This window comes from Leptodactylus fuscus, chromosome 8, assembly GCF_031893055.1.
Source record: "Leptodactylus fuscus isolate aLepFus1 chromosome 8, aLepFus1.hap2, whole genome shotgun sequence".
Lineage (NCBI taxonomy): Eukaryota > Metazoa > Chordata > Amphibia > Anura > Leptodactylidae > Leptodactylus > Leptodactylus fuscus.
In genome coordinates this window covers 77,711,458-77,733,316 of record NC_134272.1, presented here as the reverse complement: position 1 = coordinate 77,733,316, position 21,859 = coordinate 77,711,458, and the positions used below count along the sequence as shown (strand labels likewise).

Sequence of the window (21,859 nt, the reverse complement as noted above, 5' to 3'; positions counted from 1 at the left end):
GTTAATTTCTCAGCCGAGAAGGGTCTTGTTTTGTTTATCCTGTGGCTTTGCAAAAGCAGTGTATGCGTTTCATGTGAATAAAGCCAGAACTTGTGTTCTTCTTGTAGACTACAAATGACAACCTGTTCTCACATTCCCTAATATCTCAGGGTGTTATTAGGTGATTCCCAAGCGAAAGGTCACTAGTTTGAATCAAGGGTCAGCCATGAAGATTTCCCAGGAAAAGAAGAACATTATCATCCAGCTCATCGATACAAGTCAAATCTATGTATGATGTCTCACATTCACGATTTATTGATGCCATTCAGGACTCCAGAAAAGCCAGACGACAACCTGTACAGTCTCTGCAACTACTCCCACCAGCAACTACTCCCATCCTATTAAGGTTATATACCTTAACATCAACGGATACACATACCGGAGGACATGTGAGTGAGCGGACACAATTTTGTTCATTACAACTACTCCCACCAGGGCTTTTACTCAACTTTATTAGAGTCCTGAATGACCAAATAGTAGAGCGACAGAAAATACAATGATAGATAAGTCAGATTTTTCAATCAGTACTCCAAAAAAGCTGGGTGTTACTGCAACCATGCTGTCACCCAGCTTTTCCAAGAACAGATACAATTAAGAATAGAGTTTAGACACCTTTGAAACAGAGCTGCTAATGGATTAAAGGGGTTGTCCCATCACAAGGATCCTATCCATACTGTTTGTTAATGTGAATGTAAGACTTTTCCTAAATACACTGCTTCAGCAAAACTGCTTTGTTTGGCCGCTATATTACTTTATTCATTTTTTTGGGACACATCCCTTGACTTATCTGGTCATAAGTCAAGTGATGTATCTGCTGCTCTGAGGGAGGAGGGAGGAGGGGCTAAGTGCACGGGAGTGAGCCTGGAGGGGGGGGGGGGGGGTAGTTTACCCTTTGGGGGGAAGGGGCTGCCAATACAGACCCCGGCATCCGCTGTAATAGAGAGGCGGATGCCGGGGACGGTTAGACGCCGGCACAGATGCCAGCAACATCGCTATGCTCCTGCCCTGCATGAAGCCAGCAGCGGCATAAGTGGAATAACAGCATCGCTTCTGCCGCTGCTGGCTTCATGCAGGGCAGAAGCATAGAGATGTTGCAGGCACCTGTGCTGGCGTCTACACTCCCCGGCATCCGCCTCTCTATTACAGCGGATGCCGGGTCTGTATTCACATATGCAAAGCCAAGCGGCGAGATGCCGCTGGCCCTGCGTGCACGCTCATAGACCAGTCTAGCCTTCACTATGCGAATACAGACCCAGCATCCGCTGTAATAGAGAGAGGCGGATGCCGGGTCTGTATTCGCATTGTGAAGGCTAGACTGGTCTATGAGCGTGCACGCAGGGCCCGCGGCATCTCGCCGCTTGACTTTGCATATGTGACCCCGTCCACCAATGACGCAACAAAGCCGGAAGAAAGAAGAATTTGCAACAACGAAGACTGGTGAGTATGCGACGTGGGAATACCCCTTTAAGGACTGTCACATGTTCCAGAATTTTCCTGTATTTGCAGACAAGTTAACTCACCTGGGATTCCTGGGAATCTCCCGATTCTCAGGTCCTCTCACCAGGTCACCCGGCTGCCGACACCTCAGTGCGGTGAATACTAAAGTGGAGGTTGTCGGGAGATCCTCTAGTCATAGTAAGTTCAATTTTACTATTTTTTTTCCATCAAATATCTGCGGGGATTGGAACTCAAGACTCAAGAGTAGTTAAAGTGTAACTAAACTTTTGGACAACTTTTGATTTTCTGTATTGTATATAGAGATATCTATGTAGTATTATACTGTCCTACATAACGTATTGTATATACACATATACGGAGAGATCTCTAAAATGGTATTATACAGTCCTACATAACGTATTGTATATACACATATACGGAGAGATCTCTAAAATGGTATTATACAGTCCTACATAACGTATTGTATATACAGAGATCTATATAATATAGAGGTTCGCCCGGCGGTTTCGTTCGGACCGAATATCGCTGATCTAACCAGTGACTGGATACAGGAGACTTCATAGATTATGAGAAATTTGGTGCAATCTGTGCCACTCCGGTCATCCCATAATATGATGTATTTAGCCTCAGTACTAATAAATCCCTCTTTATGTTCCCATGGGTGACAAAAAACAAAAGACAGCAGATTTTGTATAAAAACAGGTTTAATGTACATCGCATTGCATTTCTATAATTCTAGGACACAGAACTAGACACAGGCTGAATGCATTGTTCTTAGGTATAGATCTGACATATAAAAGTTACATATAAGCAGATATTTCCCTTATAAGATCACTGGAGATTTGTTCCAAGTTTTCCTTTTCCAGTAATCTTTCCCAACGGGTTCTTAAAGTGAGGATGAAAATGTGATCTGGTTATTCATGCTGAGAACAAGATGCTGAGATATACAAACAGATAGAAGAGACAATGTAAAGTGGACACCGGCTTGTTATCTAAATGGATCCAAAATTCTGTTCTGATTAATCTGCAAATGACAAAATTCTGTCTGCCTGCAGGCGCCATTATGGGGGGATGAAGAGCTTACTGTATACTGTTTATACATGAGACTCTACTATAGACTGTATACAATCAGCTCATACGCTCTCTCTAGTGTTACAATAGCAACCCCACATAGTACATATATAGCATGAGCTGTATTTACCTTTGGGTGAGACAATATCATAGAGAAACATTTGCAAATAACTCAGTGTGACATTGGAGTGTTAGACTGGCTTACCATAATGTCATGTTGTATTGCAGATAGGGCCATGGTTTATGACCATGTGCACTACTAATGGTGGTAAAAAGCTCCAAATCTTACACTTCTAGAGACCACCACTAGAGGGAGCTTCCTGTTTAGCTATTGATTTCAATGTATACTACAAGCTCCGAAGCTCCCCCTAGTGGTGCCTGCAGGCAGCCCAAATACAGGTTGTAAACAAAGTAACACAAAAACAATGTTTTTGTTAAGAAATATAGGCCAAAGTGTTTTACAGATTTATTCCATTGGAGTGGTATTCATGTGCTTTAATGTACTGGCAGTAGGAGCGCTCCTCATTACATACAGATCCGTCTATAATATTAGATGTACAGCAATAAGTAGAAGGATGAATTTCTGCATAGTGCAAATATATGTACGTTATGGCTTTACAAGTATTGTGCATTCAGAAGTTTAAGGCATCAGGGGGTCCTATAGCTGCCCCTCCACCATCTGTACAAGCTGGAGGAATTATTATAGACCATTATCACTTAAAGGCATAGCAGGAGATTAGAAATTAAAATAGCTGAGTTTTCATTTTCCAAAAACTGCACCACTGTAGTCCATGGCCTGTGACTTTTTTTTTTAAAATTAATCTGCAATACCAACTGCTACCAACTGGACTAGAGTGGCGCTGTTAATAGGAAAACCCCAAACCCTTTTCTATCATCATACAAACCCTTTGATACCCCCTATTATTCATTCAACACACACATCACACCCTGCATCTACTCTATATATTTACAGCAGCTTGAGAATCGTGTCCATGTTATTAGCAGTACTGTGCAATCATTCTTTAGTTTAGCTTCAACTGAACAAAAAAATACAGGGATAGATAGGGAACTTAAACACATGTGGCATCATGGCCGTGCATACAGCTGGTAGGTCGGCGCCAAGCCCAGCAAGTGCTATGGCTCATCAGTATACCCCGTCCAACACCTCCTCTGCTCTGTGGTTTTAAGTTGTTACATGACAAAATGCTTGAGCTGTGACCAAAGATTTGGGCAGAAGTTACCAATGAGTAGAGCATTTGCCAGACTTGAGACCGCCCCCGAGGAGCCTGCAAACATCTACAGATGCAATAGCAGTCTGTTTTCTCCCTATCTGCAGCTGTAAAGGTAAGTTTCCACATATTCAAGTGCCCAACCTGGCACCAATATTAGTTTAATACGTATAAAACACCAGCAATCTCCCTTTAAAGGATTTGTGCAGGATCAGAAAACATTGCAGATGGTTTCTAGAACTTGGAAGATCTGACGGCCCAAATTCACGAAGACGTGGCATTATATAAACTTTTTCAAGATTCTGCTGAATGCTAATCCATTATATTATCAACTTGAAGGCTACCCATGAGCTGACCTCACCCCATTAACAGATTTTGGTTACTCAGTTGGTGACATCACATCCGCTGGTCACAAGTTGTAGTTCAGTCTCATTCATTCATAGGACTGAACTGGAGCATTGTCATGTAACCAATGGCGGAAGAAGAAAGCAGCCTTGTTATCTAACCCTGCACAAATTGTAGGCACGTTATAAATACTGCACATCTTCCCATCTTCAAGACAAATGTACTAAATATGTGTAAAGCTAAACTAAACTCCATAATCTCCCAAATTACAGTAAAATTTCCTCCTAATCTCTGCTACTAATAAATTACCATATTCAGATTTAAATAAAAATAAACATTCTGTTGTTACAGTAGCATTAGGAATAATAATGATAAAAAAAAATCATATGACAGCCTAACTATACAGCCACACACTAAAATTCCTTTAATCCAGCAATGGGAGGACCTGGTGACAAAGTATCAAAATCTCATAAAATTCCGGAAGAATAAACCTAAGAGAAAATATTAAGAAAAAATTATCTTAAAAAAAAAAAAAAAAAAGTTTTTTTTTTTAAATCAGAGGAATTCCTCATTTGGGTCTTTTTGATCAAATTTGTGGATTATCAAGCGCTGGATTAATGGAATTTTACTAACAATAATATATGTAACCAAAATATCTGCACCTCATGCTCTCATGTATTTCATAGGTTAGATCTGCATTTAGAGCTCCAGGACGGGCTTTTCTACTGCCAATGAAGAATTCTCTCAAACTGAAGGCACCAAGTAGCCCGAATCTCAGGGGCGCAGAGACCCCTAAATCACATAAGGCACAGCTAAAAACTTCAATTACAAAGCATCAGACGAAAGACAAAAGCAAAGCATCCCATATTAAGGTGGGGTGCAGATATTTGGTTGCTGGGTGTCATGTCTCTATATTCTAGGGCTGGGCGATTAATCGAAACAAACGAAATTGAACATCAACCCGGATAACCAATATGATTTTGTTCACGTTGGTTATTGTTTTTCAGTTATTACAATATTCATGAGGTTCTACCTGCAGTTAAGTTCAGACCGAACCTGTCCAAATTGTAATTGTTATACTGTGGAATATATTCAGACCCCACAGTATAATGATCAGAGGCCTGGGAAAGGTGATGAAACATAAAAATCTGTGCTACTCACCTCTCCTGAGCTCTGGTGTGACTCCATGTTGTCTTTGGCACTTCTGAGTGATGTCAGGGACCATGGTAGGCCTCATCTGGCCATTTGGTGTCATGACGTAGATACACCAAATGTGACCACTGAGCCCCAATCAAAAGCCTCAGAGTTCGCGGTCCTCAGTCAGAAGTGCCAGAATGAGCAGGAGCCATGCCTGAGCCCAGGAGTGTTGAGTAACACTGATTTTTGGGACTCTACTTATTATACTCCGGGGTCTGAAAAGACTCCAGAATATAATAGCAGTTCTGGTTTGGCATGTTTGATTCGAACTAAACTGCTGGGTGCACATAGTCCTAGTCATACTGTAAAAATGGAGTGGTTTAAAAGTGGAGTGACCTAAACAATCCCCATGAATCAAAAATCGAAGTAAAATGCCTGAGATTTTAATCGAAATCGCCCAGCCTTACTACATCCCTTAAATTTGTAACCCACTAAACCATACAAAATTACAATTTCTTTTCTCAAAATTTTCTCCAACAAAATAAAAACTTGCACAACACAAAGTCATTTTAGCAACAACCAAAAAGTTTGAAATTTGGCTTAAAAAAAAATCATCAAGTATCCAAAAACCCCCACACAGATAGTTTTTCAGTATCATACAGGGCTGTGGAGTTGGAATCAGAAAAAAAATTGTGGATCTAAAATAAAATGATTAATTGTTTGAAATCCATTATTAATATTGTATAATTAGATGTCTAGTTTGTTACATAGTTACTTTCGTGGGAATCAATGACTGCTTTTTACGTGAATTAGAAGATCTTTACGGCTTCTGAGTGACCATGGCCGACAACAATTTATGAAGGAGTCATCGGTGGTTTGGACAACAGAGGAATCGGTGGTTTGGCCGACAGCGGAGTGGGTGGTTTGGCCGACAGAGGAGTCGGTGGTTTGGTTTGGCCTATAGACTCCACAGCCCTGGTTTTGTAGTAGTCTTCGGATCTGTTGGAGAACAAACTAAATAAAAACACCAAAAACACAACCATAAAAAAGCTAAAAAGAAACTTTTCCAATTGTGCAAAATAAAACGCAAGTCAAATATTTGCAACAGTCCTAAGAATAATCGATCATGGACTCCATCTGGTCCTCTGCGCGCCTGTACCGAACCGAAGAGGAGAAAGGATTTCTCTTTCTATACAGGTAGACAAGACCTCCGATGGCGATCACGAGGATCAGGGATACTGCAAATGCAATTGCAGGTCCTGCACCACTGGACCCTAGGACAAGAGGAACACACATATAGAATTAGTAGGGACATGGTTAACCCCTTATCTCTCACTGGTCCCTCCACAAGAAATAACTGGTGATGGATGTTTCACAATGTATCAATTGAAGCATGTAATTTGCAGCAATTTTTGCTAATTTAGGGTCAACCAATGTGAGCATACCCCTCTATTATTGAGAGAAAAATGTAATAGGTCATTTTTTTCAAAGATTTATCTGACCCATTCAATCCCTTTAAAACGTTCACAGTCCCAGAAAGTGCCGAAGTTTCCTCTATGTCTTGTATCTATATCTATTTAGGGGTTTTGGAGCTCTGTGTCAGATCAGCAATGACCAGGATAAAAATATACAAAATCTAGACCTGATACAGCATAATAATACAAGGCGAACATTCACTAGAAGGATGCAGTGCATTTTTTGCAGAATCCAAACATGTCCCCCAAATCAGATGTGAATACAGAAATATTCTACTGGAACAAAAAGTGTAAAGACTTCATAAGGCCGGTTCACATCTGTGTTTGGGCCATTCTGTTCCCCTCTCTGCATGAAAAATAGGAAGAGAAAAGCACTGCAAGCAGCATTTTCTCTCCAGATTTTTCGTGCAGAGACTGAGTGGAAACCACACAGACCCCAAAATAAAACAAACCCCCCCCCCCCCCAATTGCTGTAATCTCGAGAACTTACTAAGAGGTGCTTTGCAGATGACTCTCCCTTGTCCTGGTGCACAGGGTACTTTACTCCACGTTCCGTCTTGAGGCAGCAGTATAACACACGGGCCTGTTTTTTCATTCTGTGTAGACCCCCAGTTTGCATACTTCAGAGGGGAGCCATCGAGCCACACTGACTTCTCGCCTGGAATATAGGAGGGATGTACTATATCAGTCTGAGTCACCAAAGTCTGCAGTCATTTACAGAGATTTCATTCACTTGCACCTTTCTCTGCCCCACAAGAGCTTACAATCTAAAGGTGTTTTCCAACCAACAATGCGACCGCTGGGAGCTGCAGCAATGACAAAAACGGATCCCTCCCAATTCTGACAACAGTAAGCATCAGCACTCACAATGGACGCTATTGCGGACATAAAAGGTTAGCAGTACTTCCTTTCTGAAGATCACCTGCCAGCTTTGCTGTATAGACAGGGACTTAATGAGCAAAGTTGTCTCATTATCATTAACGGGTGGGAGAGTTGAAAACAGCTAGTCTACCGCTAGAGGCCTACATAGGCAAGATTACCAACACTATATACAAGTATATCAGTATGCATATCTCCACAAAATACAGATGGTCCAGCTTCTATTATCATATTTCCTTTTCTTTCAAACCTTACCAGTCCGGGTGGAATTTACTCCAAGCCAAATTCTGCTGGTAACATACGGATCAGTCATTAGATATCTGCTAACAAAGGTATTTTCTTCTTCATCATTTATAGTCAGCAACGAAGAGGTGGGATCTGTAATAAAAAAAATAAGGATGCATGTTGTTTTCTTAAAGGGAGTTGGTGACCAGAATTAAACAATGTTTTTTCCTTCTTAAATGACCTCTATTGCAGGATATTGCTGTCTGTCAATATACAAATTAACTCTGGAGCAATGACATCATCATCATTACTCCCATGAGATCATTTGCATATTACAAAAACAGCAACATTTTTGCAATTGAAGTAGCGATTAACAAGGAGAAAACATGGTTTCATTAAGGTCACCCTTAACCTATCTATCTGCAGGGCTGGGGTGATATGCTGGTTCTGGTGACAGTAACCTATCTATCTGCAGGGCTGGGATGATATGCTGGTTCTGGTGACACTAACCTATCTATCTGCAGGGCTGGGATGATATGCTGGTGCTGGTGACACTAACCTATCTATCTGCGGGGCGGGGGTGATATGCTGGTCTTGGTGACAGTAACCTATCTATCTTCAGGACTGGGGTGATATGCTGGTTCTGGTGACACTAATCTATCTATCTGCAGGGCTGGGGTGATATGCTGGTTCTGGTGACACTAACCTATCTATCTGCAGGGCTGGGGTGATATGCTGGTCTTGGTGACAGTAACCTATCTATCTGCAGGACTGGGGTGATATGCTGGGGTCTGGTGACAGTAACCTATCTATCTGCAGGACTGGGGTGATATGCTGGTTGTGGTGATACTAACCTATCTATCTGCAGGGCTGGGGTGATATGCTGGTTCTGGTGACACTAACCTATCTATCTGCAGGACTGGGGTGATATGCTGGTCCTGGTGACAGTAACCTATCTATCTGCAGGGCTGGGGTGATATGCTGGTTCTGGTGACACTAACCTATCTATCTGCAGGACTGGGGTGATATGCTGGTCCTGGTGACAGTAACCTATCTATCTGCAGGGCTGGGGTGATATGCTGGTTCTGGTGACAGTAATCTATCTATCGGCAGGGCGGGGGTGATATGCTGGTTCTGGTGACACTAACCTATCTATCTGCAGGGCGGGCGTGATATGCTGGTTCTGGTGACATACTCCCTTTTAAGCTGCCACATTGGGTTCTAATACACACAATATACACTGTACATATACACTTGTCTAGCTTTCTTGCATATTGGCACATAAAACTGATGACTTACCCACAGTCTGACACATATTTTTGGCCTCCACATTGGTAAATACAGAGTAGTTGTAAATTTTCACATCAAATCCATAGCAGAAATCCTTGTGCCGGACCCAGCTCCCCGTGCCGGGTGTTTTGGGGCAAAGCTCGTCTTGATTAGTAACTTTTAACTGCGCTGGAAAACAAAGGATTCACGTCAAAAAACCCCACATATAACATTACAGTCTGTTATTGACAGTTATTATTTACTTCCCATAAACTTCTGCATAAACGTATGATCACTGGGGATGTGACTGCAGGAACGGGAGCCCCAAACTCCCTGTATGTATGAATGACCACTGCTCCATTCACTTCTATGGTGACAGACAAAGCGTTGCACTGTTGGTTCCATAGCACTAAATGGAGTGGTGCACATTACCCCTTCATTCACACAGATGGCTCAGGGACCACCATTTTCATAATCGGTGGGGGTCCTATGAGTGAAACCTTTAAGTCTCGGAGGTTCCCTGGGGCCTGTGAGGTCACTCAGGAGGCAAGAGGACAGCGCAAGAGAGAAACGGATGTCCCATTGGAGCCCTGGACAGGTGCAGAAAGGTAGCAGTGCTTGCTTTTTTTTTCCCTGCAACTTCGCTGGACCCTTAACCTTTAATATCCTGGGGTCTGGAGAGACCACAGCGTTCACAAATAGCACTTATGCTTCAATCCAAAGCTTGCTAGAATCACCCATCATTACCAGTGATCTTACATTCATCACAATGACAAATTTTTTCATAATTCATTTTGCAATAACCACCCGACCACTAGAGGGCAGCGCTTTATATACCATTTTCTAGCTATGAAATAAATAAAGTACAAAGAGCGTTCACAATAAGAACATCAGATTGACGAGTAAATAATTCCACACAGCAGTAAGATACAACTTACCTGTAGAGTAATTTTTATAACATATTGCGCCACTTAGCGTCTGACTGCAGTTCTGTATTTTCCAGACTCCTTTTTTATCCATGTATACGCAGTCTCCAAGCTGGAGCTTCTTTCGGAAGTAGTTTGTTGCATAGTTGATGTCCCTCCCATCCGACCACTCCATATTGGTTCCCTATTAGCCAAAGGTATAGTGAGAATTCCAAAAAGCTTTTAAAAGTTTTCACTTTTTTTTTTTTTTTTTTTTTTTTCAACAGGCTAAGCTAACGCCAATGTATAAAACGATCACCAGACAATATTTGGTGTGACCTTTGCCCTTTGCCTTCCTCTCAGTACAAACAGTTTTTGGCAAGCACTAGGCAGGGAGGTTGTTCCCGCCGCCATCTTGGAGAACTAAGCCCAGATCTTCTGTGGATGTAGGCTTGTCCAATCAATCTGTCTCTACATGTCATCCCAGACAGACTGGATGACGTTGAGATCAAGGCTAAATCTGCGGGGGCCGTATCATCACTTCCAGGACTCCTCCTCCAAAGGGCAAAGGTCACACCAAATATTGATGGGGTTTACATTTTTCTTTGTATTGTCCATATTAATACACGTGACCAGAAGGCACATGCAGGGACTGACTGATGGTCACGCGGACTTCACTTTCAGAAGGGGTTTTTGTGTTGAGATCCGAACACTTACATCATTACTCCACAGCCCAATCCACAGTGAATATCCATCGAGCCTGACAATATACTCCAGGAACAATTGATGTTGCTGACTGTGCACACTGGCCAGGTGGCCGCCGCTCTTCTTGCATTGCTTCACTGCATCAATCCACGACAGCTGATTTTTAAGCACAAAGTACGTCATGTTTGAGTAGGGTATAGCTGTCGGCATTGGCAAAACGTAATCGCTATTGGATCCTTAAAAGAAACATTACTGGTTAGTCTAGGTTTATTGCAGGTCTCAATACAAAAACCTATAACTCATGTTAAAATCCAACAGAGTGGTCCTCATCTCCTGTCAAGGGAGAGTCAGGAGGCTCCGACCACACATCAGATGGTCAGCTTGTGGACTAGACATGACAATTTTGGCGGTTCCCCTAGTATAATAAAGAGGCAGATTATTTTTGGAATCAGTGGTTCCAAATGCAGCAGGCTCTGGATATAGCATTTCCGGAATATTCCAAAGGGGAATGTTCAAAAAGTTGCAACCGCACGGATGCACGAGTGCAGTTGCTGATGATATATGTACCTGTTGCAACGCACGAGCTTCCAGACACACCTTTGGGGCATGTGATAGCTTGTTGTTTGGCTATTTCTCAAAAAGTTGCAAACACCCATTTTGCAACTCCCCCCCCCCCACTATAAAAAGCGGTGTGTGCATGTGTGTGGAGGGGGAACAGATCTGCCCCAAACGTATGGAGATTGTGTATATCCCATAGAACCATGGCATGTATCCCTCTCCGCCCCCTACCTATGCTTCCGTATTGCTTCAGGGGTCCCATCATCTCTCTATAGGAGCGGATCCAGTAAACACATACTGGTAATACTAGTTACCTTTTTCGATTTTGCAGGCCACAATAGAGTGTTGCTGAAGGTAAACCAGCTGTACATCCTTAGGATTAGAATAAATATCCCAAAAGCCGTCGGTTCTCATAGCTGCATAGAAGTTGTCATCTGTCACGTTTGGTCGGCCCTCTCTCCAATTCGAGTATCGTACATAGGTCTCATCATGCCAGCGGAAACCATTGACTGGAAAATGAACAACAATGAAGGTTAGGAGGTCAATTAATGTAGAATTACATGTCAACAAAAAAAAATTTGTTTTTGGGTCCATATATTTGCCACTTCATATCATAATTTATAATTTATGGGGGATGGAGCAGAGAGTTAAAGGATAAAATTGTGGCTACCTGTAGCCACCACTAGAGGGACCACGATATCTACTTACACTAATCAGCTATGCAGTGCACAGCGCCATATATAGTGTAGTGGCCGTGCCTGCTTACTACAGTGCAATCCATTTTAAGTGAAGGAGATTAGGTGTTGCCACAGCACAGCGTACGCTATGTATTGAGCATGGATCTGGTGCATGGTGAACCCTACAATCCTCTGATCGGTGAGGGTGGCAGAACACCCCCACCGATCTGCTATTCATGACTTTTAAAGGGATTTTTCCAAGACTTTTCAATTGATGACCAACTCCAAGGTGTAAATAAGTCAAAAGATCAACACTTACTACTGCTATCATATACAAGTCCCAACCAAACCCATCGGGCCAGGTCGGCATATGGCTGGAGTTGATTGAAGACAAATGTATTTTCGTCCTCGTCTCTGATGCTCAGGACGTAGGCATCTTCATCTGTAAGACAGCACGGTCACAATACAATACTGACAACAACGGATTTCTATTCCAGGATCACTGCAAGAGCTGAAATACATGAAATCCCCCCCTACAGATACATACGGAGAGCACGGCAGATATATTGCGATCCTTCTTGCACCCATCTTTTATGTGTTAACAGGAAAGCATAGCAGCTATTTCTGTATGGAATCCATATGGTGTCCCGAATCCTGTGCGGGCACTCGATGTGGTTGCTGGACGTCTTGTTTTCAGGTTTTTCTGTAAAACATTTGTAAAAAAGAATAAAGCATTGGGGGTGCAAAAAGGCAGAAGAAGATCACATTAGTATTCAGCGTAAATGCAAATGGAAGACAATGCAACAATGTATACAATCTGGAATGGTGAGAATCAGAAGTGATCATTCCCTGCATCTGCCCTAAGACTGTAATAACTTGAACAAGGGATTGTCCTGGTATGGAAACGTATCCCCTATCCACTGGACAGGGGATAAGGGTCTGTGGGGGGCACAATCGCCAGGACCCCAGTGATCAGGAGGATGGGGGAACAGAGTCCACTTAAGACTTTAGGTCCTCCATCTCCCTTATCACTGTCGTGTGGATAGGGGATAAGTGTCCGTAACCAGACCACCTCATTAAAGTGAATGGGGCTGAAAACAATCCTGCAAAAGATTTTACCTTATATGGGGAAAATACTATAAAATCTGAGTAATGTAGGAGGGCCATATACAGCATGTGTAGTGTATATACAGTACTGTGTGAACAGGTCCCAAATGGCAGGTGGTCTGACCTACATGGACTCACAATCCTGAGAATAAAGGGATTGGAAAGTCGATTTAGTACTGCCTCTCTTATACAACATGACAACTTTGCTTATATGAAACTGTCCTGTAATTGTGACACCGAGCTGTGGCTCCTTTGTTCCTAAAGGGGAACCTGTCACTTTTTAAGATTTTTTTTTTTTTTTCAAACCTATCTTTATTGTGGAATTTTTACTATGGCCACGAAGTTTAAGTGCCACTTTCCCATTTTGTAAGGTATACTTTGCAGAATTCACCTCATTTATAATCACAGACAGGATTGCTATAGAAGAGAACACCTCTATAGATAACACCACTTAACCATCATTGCATCCACTACTGACAACAGATGATGTCACAGCTTATCTCCTCCCCCTCCATATATCTCAATGAGTCCTCTCCAGTCTATCGCTACCTATGGCCATGACTATGCTGTATTTACCAGGTGGAACATGACAAACGGCCCCAGGTAGCTTCACGTCACAGCTCTCTGTTTTCCATGTCCCATCCAAGGCAATATAAGTGCACTCCTCCTCTTGACTTTCTTCAGACCATCGGTTGAGACTGACCGGGCTCCCGTCTTGCCATCTATAGTGGACTCCATCCTGTTATAAGGTAACACATTAGCAACTTGTATCCATTACAGTATGTAAAAACATGCTAAAGAGAGAAATAAAACCCAAAAACTTACATCACGGCTGGAGAGTCCTATCCACATGGGCTCAGCCACTTCACTGACAGTGACTGTGATGAAGGAGAGCTGGTATTGATCCGTTATACTGACCAGCTCCATGCCTTGGATTTTTTTACATTCAGACAAAGCTTCGTACCAGGTCAGATTTTTTTTAAGGAATTTATATGACCGCTTTTCATACTCTTGGTCTTCTAGAAGTACACTCTGATCAGGCGTACCATGGTTACCTGGAAAAAAAATAGAAAAAAAAAATCTAAATAATTATCACCCTTCCTATAGGGCGGCTTTGCCCATGAAATACAGATCAGATGTTCACTGTAATTCTAAAAGACCCGGATTCTGAGAATGATCTGTGATGCTAGGAGTCCCTGTCTGCACCCTGGACTACAGGCCTGTACCCAAAGAACAAGGTTACAGTATGAGACAGGAGCATCATGTATGACTATGATGACGAGAGCTCAGGGCCTGACTTTGTTTTTGGTCCGAATATTGCCAACATCATATCCGCATTTCATGGATCGAATCTACCCGTGTGAAGTGATCCAAACTTACATTCAAGATGACCTGTCAAATGCACGAGTCTCTTAGGGTATGGTCACAAGGTGGACAATGGATTCCGCGTGTGAACATACCGCAATGTAATGCTGATGCAGTGCACCGGCATCCTGTCGCGGCATTCCACTCTGGATTAGCCCCGAATGAACGGGCCTTATCGGGAGGGAGTCTCGCGCCGCGGATCGAGTCAGCCGCAGAATCCGTGGCAAGATAGGTTATGTCGCTTCTATTTTCTGTTACTAGCTAGTGGGAAAAAGAAGCGAGCGGGTCCTACTGAAGTCAATGGAAGCCACTTTGACAGCTGGATTTTGAGGCGGCTTCCGCATCAAAATTCACGGCCAAAAAACTCTGTGTGAACTAGCCCTTAAGGGTATGTTCACACTGATTTTTTTGCAAGCTGAAAAAAAATCTGCTTCAGGAATTAGGAAACTGTGCTCCAGCACAGTGTATGGATCTGGAAAGTCTCTTTAAAATAACGCTAGCAGTTTTTGCAAAAAAACGCATTGCGGTTTTTCCACATCCCATTGACTGCAATGGGTTTTGCCAGGCGGATAGGTCATGCGGCTCCCATTGAAAGGAATAGGAGACATTTTTGCAGGCAGATTTTGAGGCAGATTCTGCGGCAAAATCCGCCAGCAAAAGGTGCAAGGCCCAGGGGAGATGTGGAAATATAATAAGCACTAAGGATTTTGTAGACCTGTGGGTCCCTGTTCTCCGATCAGAAACTTCACCCCTATCCCACCTCCCCTTTAATAAAAACTCTGAGATATCAATAGGTTGGTGATATTGAATGAAGAGAGTCAAATAAATTCAGATCTGCCCCCCGGGGTGAAGGCTACCATCATACCTGCATCTTTTTCGCACAACGACACATATTGCTGATCTGAACAAGCTGTGAAGTCCCATTTCCCAACAAATGAAGATTTGGGATCATTCAGGAAAAAAACACATTGCTGATTTTTCTCCATATTAAAAGGCTGGAAAAAAAAATGAAAACATTTTTTGGAATCGAGATATAAAAATCAGCAAATCTTACATACAGTTATTTTCTAACCACAGTCCTTACATCAAACTGAAACCTCTTATATCGTCCTTGTAGAATCGGATGGAAGTTTGTGTATGTGATTTCAGAGCCGTCAGTCCAATAGTTCTTCTGAGAATTCAAGGTAAGTCGGAGACCGATCCAGAATTTTTGTTCCAAATTTGAACTCAAATAGGTGACATAATCTGAAATATATGAGATAAAAAAGGCACAACTAAAAAAACAACCTATTAACACTATTTTTAAAGCATTTGTACTTTGTAACATCCCCCCCACCTAAAACATTCGCACAGTATTGCAGTCAAAAGAACTAAATAAATCAATAAATCATTAACTACATTTTACATAGCACTTACACATTACCTTGCTCAAGTTGGTTAGAAATTGAAGGAAGAGCAGCCCCAAAGGTATGACAAAGATCAGATGCTTCAGCGTATGTTAGATTTTTCTGAGGAACTTTCATATAACACTAAAAACAAAACAAAACAGAGTTTAGAGAGTTTACTTTAGAAAACCGCTCCATAGTTGTCCACAGGCTGTCTCTGGTATTGCAGCTCAGCTCTATGGAAGGGAATGGGGACAACTATGGTGATGTTTTCTGTAGAGATTACAGTAATGTAGCTATAGAGCTGTAACTGGAAGTGTGTCGCCAGAGCTCAATGTATCAATCTGGCCACACAGATCTTCTGGGTTCTGGTGACACTAACCTATCTACCCTGTTTCCCCGAAAATAAGACAGTGTCTTATATTAAATTATCTTCCAAAATATATGACCTGTCTTATTTTCGGGGGATGTCTTATGGAGCGGCGGACAATCGGCAGTCATGCCGGCGCTTCCTTAACGGAGTGCCGGCATGACTGCCGGTTGTAGGTGGTGCAAGAGGTGGTGGTGGTGGGGAGGTATGCTAGTTACCTTCCCCATCTTCATAGCAGCGCTGGTGCTGCTGTTGGTCACGGTGGTGGAAGTGGTTGGCGGGGCTTAGCAGAGATTAGCGAGGCTTCCGGCGGTTGTGCCGGAGAGCCTCACTTAGTGGGCATTGCAGCTGGCTGAACGTTGTGCTCCGTGTGCACAGGAAAGCTGTCTGCCTCCTCTGCTGTGATACAAATGTTCCGGCTGCTGTGGGATGATCTGGGAGAGTGGACTCCCCGCAGCATACAATGCTCTCCCAGCTCATCTAACAGCAGCAGGAACAGTGGTATCACAGCAGAGGAAGCAGCCGGCATACCTGTGCACATGGAACATCATGCACAGTGTTCTGCCGGCTGCAGTGTTTTTGGGGATGTCTTATTTTCGGGGGGTGCCTTATATTAGGCAATTTAACAAAACCTCCCCCCCATGCCTTACTTTTGGGGGATGTCTTATTTTTGGGGAAACAGGGTATCTGCAGTACTACGGTGATATACTGGGGGTCTGGTGACAGTAACCTATCTATCTGCAGGGCTGGGGTGCTATGCTAGTTCTGGTGACAGTAACCTATCTATCTGCAGGGCTGGGGTGATATGCTGGTTCTGGTGACAGTAACCTATCTATCTGCAGGGCTGGGGTGATATGCTGGTTCTGGTGACAGTAACCTATCTATCTGCAGGGCTGGGGTGATATTCTGCTTCTGATGACACTAGTCTATCTATCTGCAGGGCTGGGGTGATGTTCTGCTTCTGATGACACTAGTCTATCTATCTGCAGGGCTGGGGTGATGTTCTGCTTCTGATGACACTAGTCTATCTATCTGCAGGGCTGGGGTGATATGCTGGTTCTGGTGATACTAACCTATCTATCTGCAGGGCTGGGGCGATATGCTGGTTCTGGTGACACTAACCTATCTATCTGCAGGGCTGGGGCGATATGCTGGTTCTGGTGACACTAACCTATCTATCTGCAGGGCTGGGGTGATATACTGGTTCTGGTGACACTAACCTATCTATCTGCAGGGCTGGGGTGATATGCTGGTTCTGGTGACACTAACCTATCTATCTGCAGGGCTGGGGTGATATGCTGGTTCTGGTGGTGACACTAACCTATCTATCTGCAGGGCTGGGGTGATATGCTGGTTCTGGTGACAGTAACCTATCTATCTGCAGGGCTGGGGTGATATGCTGGTTCTGGTGACACTAACCTATCTATCTGCAGGGCTGGGGTGATATGCTGGTTCTGGTGGTGACACTAACCTATCTGCAGGGCTTCGGGTGATATGCTGGGTCTGGAGTTCCTAACTTATCTATCTGTGGAGCTGGGGTGATCTGTTAAGTTCCGGTGACAGACTCACTTTAAAAGGACCCTTCTTCATTTTCTCATGTACCTTATTTCCAAGTAAAGTCATTTCTTTGGAGCAGCTTCCAGACGAGTTGATGACTTTGGTCGGCACAATTTCCAGGAGTGAAAAGTTTTGACTTTGGCATATAAATGGGAACTTGTCATTGCAATTTATTGGTTTAAACTGATCTGTGGGAACCAAATGATAAATATGTAAAAAATTGGTATCAAGTCTAAGAAATAAAGAAAATAAATAATCTGGAGAGAACTTTCCTTATGTACTTAGATATTTTCCTCAGATACCACCAGATGGGACGATATTCAGGGCAATTATCAGCAATGGGCGCTCTTAGGAAACCTCGCTGCTGAAATTGTCCTGACATCGCTGCCAATTAGCCGACCAATGAGCGAGTGTTCAATGGTTTATGGATCACATCTTTTAGGTAGGTTAAAAAGATGCCGATTGTTGTTAGCACATAGTCCTGCCCGAATGGAAGAGGAACAATCGCAGCAGAGATCCCCCCCCCCCACTACTGAGGCATCAGCCTGTGTAATAAGATTCTAGATGCACTCATTTGCATTATATCGGGCTATCTAAAACAGCCTTTAGGATTGGCTATGAATATTAGATCTGCGAGGGTCCGACACCCAGAACCCATGCAGATCAGCTGCTCTGGGACAACAGGGATCCTAGTAATGTTTACATTGAAGTCTATGAGGCAGTGCTGCAATACCATGTATAGCAGATGAGCAGTGCGGCTCCCAGCATGTAGCCAAGCTGTCCCATGCAGCTGATCTGTGGGAGTCCCAGGGTGTCAGACCCAAGCAGATCTAATATTGATGGCCTGGCCTAAGGCTAGGCCATCAATATTAGAAAGTGGACATCCCTTTAAGTAGGTTGTCTGAATAGAAAAGGTTGTGAGGGGTCTAATTCAGGGTTCTCCACTGAAATATTTCCAAATGTATCTGCAGGAACAGATAGACTTTTCACTATAAACATGGGAGTCCCATAGCAGTGTAGCCCATGACAAGTATATGAGAAGAGCATGTCAGATCAATCATGGCTACAGTAAGGTATAACAACAGTGAACACTCCATAAAACCATATTAGAATAAAGTACCTGGCAAATGGCTTAAAGCAGATACAGTTTGGCACTCTCTGGGACCGGAGCCGTACATGCGATAAAGCAGAAACCTAAAATGTGGAACAGGTAATACAGACAGGAGAGGAAAAATATCATAAAAACAGTAGCAAAAAAACTAAACAGAAAACACATGCATCGTCCATAAAACTAGACATCGCTCTGCTAGGCAGTGAGGGACGCCCCATTCATATTACAGAGCTGCATGTGTCGGGGGCTGCGTGTGTTGGGGGGGGGGGGGGGGTGTTCTTCTCTGAATCGGTGTGCAGCACTGCGGCTACCTCCATATTTGCCACTTCATCTGACTGGTGAGTCCTTTCAGTTTAATTTTCTGGAGGTCGCCGTGCCTGTGTGGTTTACTTACCCATGTATTGGCAGACTATGCACACTGACCCACATGTGTTATCCTTACCCTGGTTCTTATAAGAGGTTTGGATTTTAAAGTATCTATTAAAAGCTATGTTTTAGCCTATACATATAGTCTATTCTTTTTGGGGGTTCTTCTCTGCCCCCAATGATGCTGAGCTGTAAGGACACACCCCCACCACCACCACAGTACAGTGATATCAGTAGCCAAAACTGAAATGCACCAATATCTCTGGAAAGGGGGAAGAATTCAGTGGACAGATTTTTCCAGGGCGGTTTTAAGAAAACCTTCCATGTCCTCTATTACTGGGTGTGTTATTAAAAAGATAAGTATACATTACATAGGGCTTGACACCCCCCCCCCCCCCAAAAAAAAAAAAAAAAAAAAGGGTGGAAGCTGAGTCTGCACTTACGGGTGATGTCCTCTGAATTCAGAAGGTTTTATCCACCAGCTTTGCAGTAACCCCCGGAAATGCTGAGGAACGAGAAGACATCAATAAGTATAAGCAATAAGGAAATGGTAATATACAAGCAGTTGGGGGTTTTTTTATGAAGGGGGGGGGGGGACCACAAGTACATGTCAATTACAATTTTAGCCTATGTTCATACTTCCATCAGAAGGCGCCATGATAACATTCCTATTGCGTCAGGGGTGTCTGGTGAGAATTTTTGTAATATACTTTATTATTCTATCCAATCTCCTTTGTATTATATAACAGGCTGTAACAGTTTCTAGCTGAGCTGTAACCAGGGAGCTATACATCTAATTATACAATACTAATAATTCTATCATTAACCCCTTCCCGCTGACGGCATTTTTTTTATTTTAGTTTTGGACTCCCCTCCTTCCAAACCCCATAACATTTTTATTTATCCGCTCTCAGAGCCATATGAGGTCTTAATGTCTGCGGGACAAATCTTTCTTCATGATGCCGCCATTAATTATTCTGTATAATCTATATTTATTTATTTCATTTTTTTTTCATTTTTCTTGAACCCCAGGGCGTCTGATCACTAATGCAATGCATTACAATGCTAATGCATTGCAATATATTGCAAAAAATTCTCATTTCTTTTGCAGGCTGCATAGAGCAGCCTGCAAAAGAAAATCACTGCAGACCGGCCGGGAGCCTGTACAAGGCTCCCGGCTGTCATGCCAACGTGACTTCGGCCCTGGAGCATGCTCCAGCGATCTCCGGCAAAATGGCTGCGCCCATGCACCACCGGGAAAATGGCGCCTTGGTCAGCTTTGACTGAGGCGCCGGAGGGGTTAATGCCTCCGATCGGTGTGGGCACTGACCAGGGGCATAAGCGCTGGGTGTCTACTGGGTAAAACAGTAGACACCCGGCAGCTATGGTGGCTGCCCGACTCCCGGCCAGCGCCGTAGTTAAACAACCGGCGTCCGCCGTACTATTACGGCGGATGTCAGGAAGGGGTTAATAATCCAGTGATTGATTCCTATGACAGTAAATAAGTAAAAAACATTAATGATATTATAGAATTAATACTGTATAATAACATGTACAGTTTCTTACATATTTACTGTCATATGAATCAATCAGTGGTTTATTAATGATTATAGAATTATTAATGTTGTATAATTAGATGTATAGTTTGTTACATAATTACTCTTACTGAAATCATTGTAAAAAAACAAACAAAAAAAAAAATTCAATGTAAAATTACTAGACAAAAATGATTCTTACACTATCGGGAAATTGTTGCTTCAGTTTCTCTTGTACGAGTTTCAATGCAGACAGAGAGTCTATAGAGGCCAATTCGCTGCCGTTGCTGGCACAGTACAGCGCAGCCTCCTTGTAGTTGAGATTAACATCTGATATGAACCAATATTCGGAGCCTTCAATGATGACGGGGTCGCCCATTCTTTTTCTCCACTCTAAAACAGACCCACAGACATGGGAAGAAGGCATGTAAAATAAAGAGAAAGGTTTGGTGCTGGTCGGTATAGGGCAGAAAGATTTAGGATTTCATTACCTGGCTGATACCACTCGGGTGTTTTCAGTGTTGTGCCTAGAAAAAAAAGTATTCAAGTTACATAGTTACATAGTAGATGAGATTGGATAAAGACATTAGTCCATCAAGTCCAACCTATAACCCTACAATCCCCTACAATGTTGATCCAGGGGAAGGCAAAAAACCCTAAGATAGTAAATTGTACAAAAAATTCCAAAAGTAAATGCCATCTACATATTACATTTAGTAAGGCAATGGAGTCCGTCCCATGGAGATAAAGGGGAACTTTTTTTGGGGGCCCTTTTCTGTACGGTACGCTGAACGCGGTTACAAAAAGCATGGAAGGAGTATAAGCATTGGTCACATCATCCGACTTACCTTTAGGTACCTGGCACACCCAATCGAGACGCGCATCACAGTGGAATGGTTTCAGCCTGAAATTTGTTTCAGGATAGGATAAATCAATAATCCCCATCCAGTACATTCGTTTTGGTAGATTTATCTGAAAATTAAAAAAAGAAAAAAAAAAAATTGTCAAAAATAAAAAATAGATAAGAAGCATACTGCAAGTCCGCCTCCATTGACAAAGGCCAAGTCCCCATATCAAACAAATTGGGGCAG

At 42.9% G+C, this 21,859-nt stretch overlaps 1 protein-coding gene across 1 annotated transcript in view; it reads right to left on the bottom strand.

Moving 5' to 3' along the window:
• Positions 1-2,183: 2,183 nt before the first annotated feature.
• LY75 (lymphocyte antigen 75) overlaps positions 2,184-21,859 on the bottom strand; it is a 45,818-nt gene continuing 26,142 nt past the window's right edge. Inside the window, exons 16-35 of the mRNA XM_075284451.1 lie at positions 21,617-21,740; positions 21,260-21,295; positions 20,971-21,161; positions 19,677-19,738; positions 18,877-18,950; positions 17,802-17,944; positions 15,868-15,973; positions 15,529-15,689; positions 15,310-15,439; positions 13,905-14,134; positions 13,656-13,818; positions 12,520-12,675; positions 12,292-12,414; positions 11,610-11,804; positions 10,750-10,973; positions 10,066-10,237; positions 9,158-9,316; positions 7,889-8,011; positions 7,245-7,412; positions 2,184-6,553 (exon numbers count right to left, since the gene is read on the bottom strand). Of these exons, the coding sequence (XP_075140552.1) occupies positions 6,390-6,553; positions 7,245-7,412; positions 7,889-8,011; positions 9,158-9,316; positions 10,066-10,237; positions 10,750-10,973; positions 11,610-11,804; positions 12,292-12,414; positions 12,520-12,675; positions 13,656-13,818; positions 13,905-14,134; positions 15,310-15,439; positions 15,529-15,689; positions 15,868-15,973; positions 17,802-17,944; positions 18,877-18,950; positions 19,677-19,738; positions 20,971-21,161; positions 21,260-21,295; positions 21,617-21,740 (2,904 nt within the window). The 3' untranslated portion in view covers positions 2,184-6,389. The remainder of the gene's footprint in view (positions 6,554-7,244; positions 7,413-7,888; positions 8,012-9,157; positions 9,317-10,065; positions 10,238-10,749; positions 10,974-11,609; positions 11,805-12,291; positions 12,415-12,519; positions 12,676-13,655; positions 13,819-13,904; positions 14,135-15,309; positions 15,440-15,528; positions 15,690-15,867; positions 15,974-17,801; positions 17,945-18,876; positions 18,951-19,676; positions 19,739-20,970; positions 21,162-21,259; positions 21,296-21,616; positions 21,741-21,859) is intronic.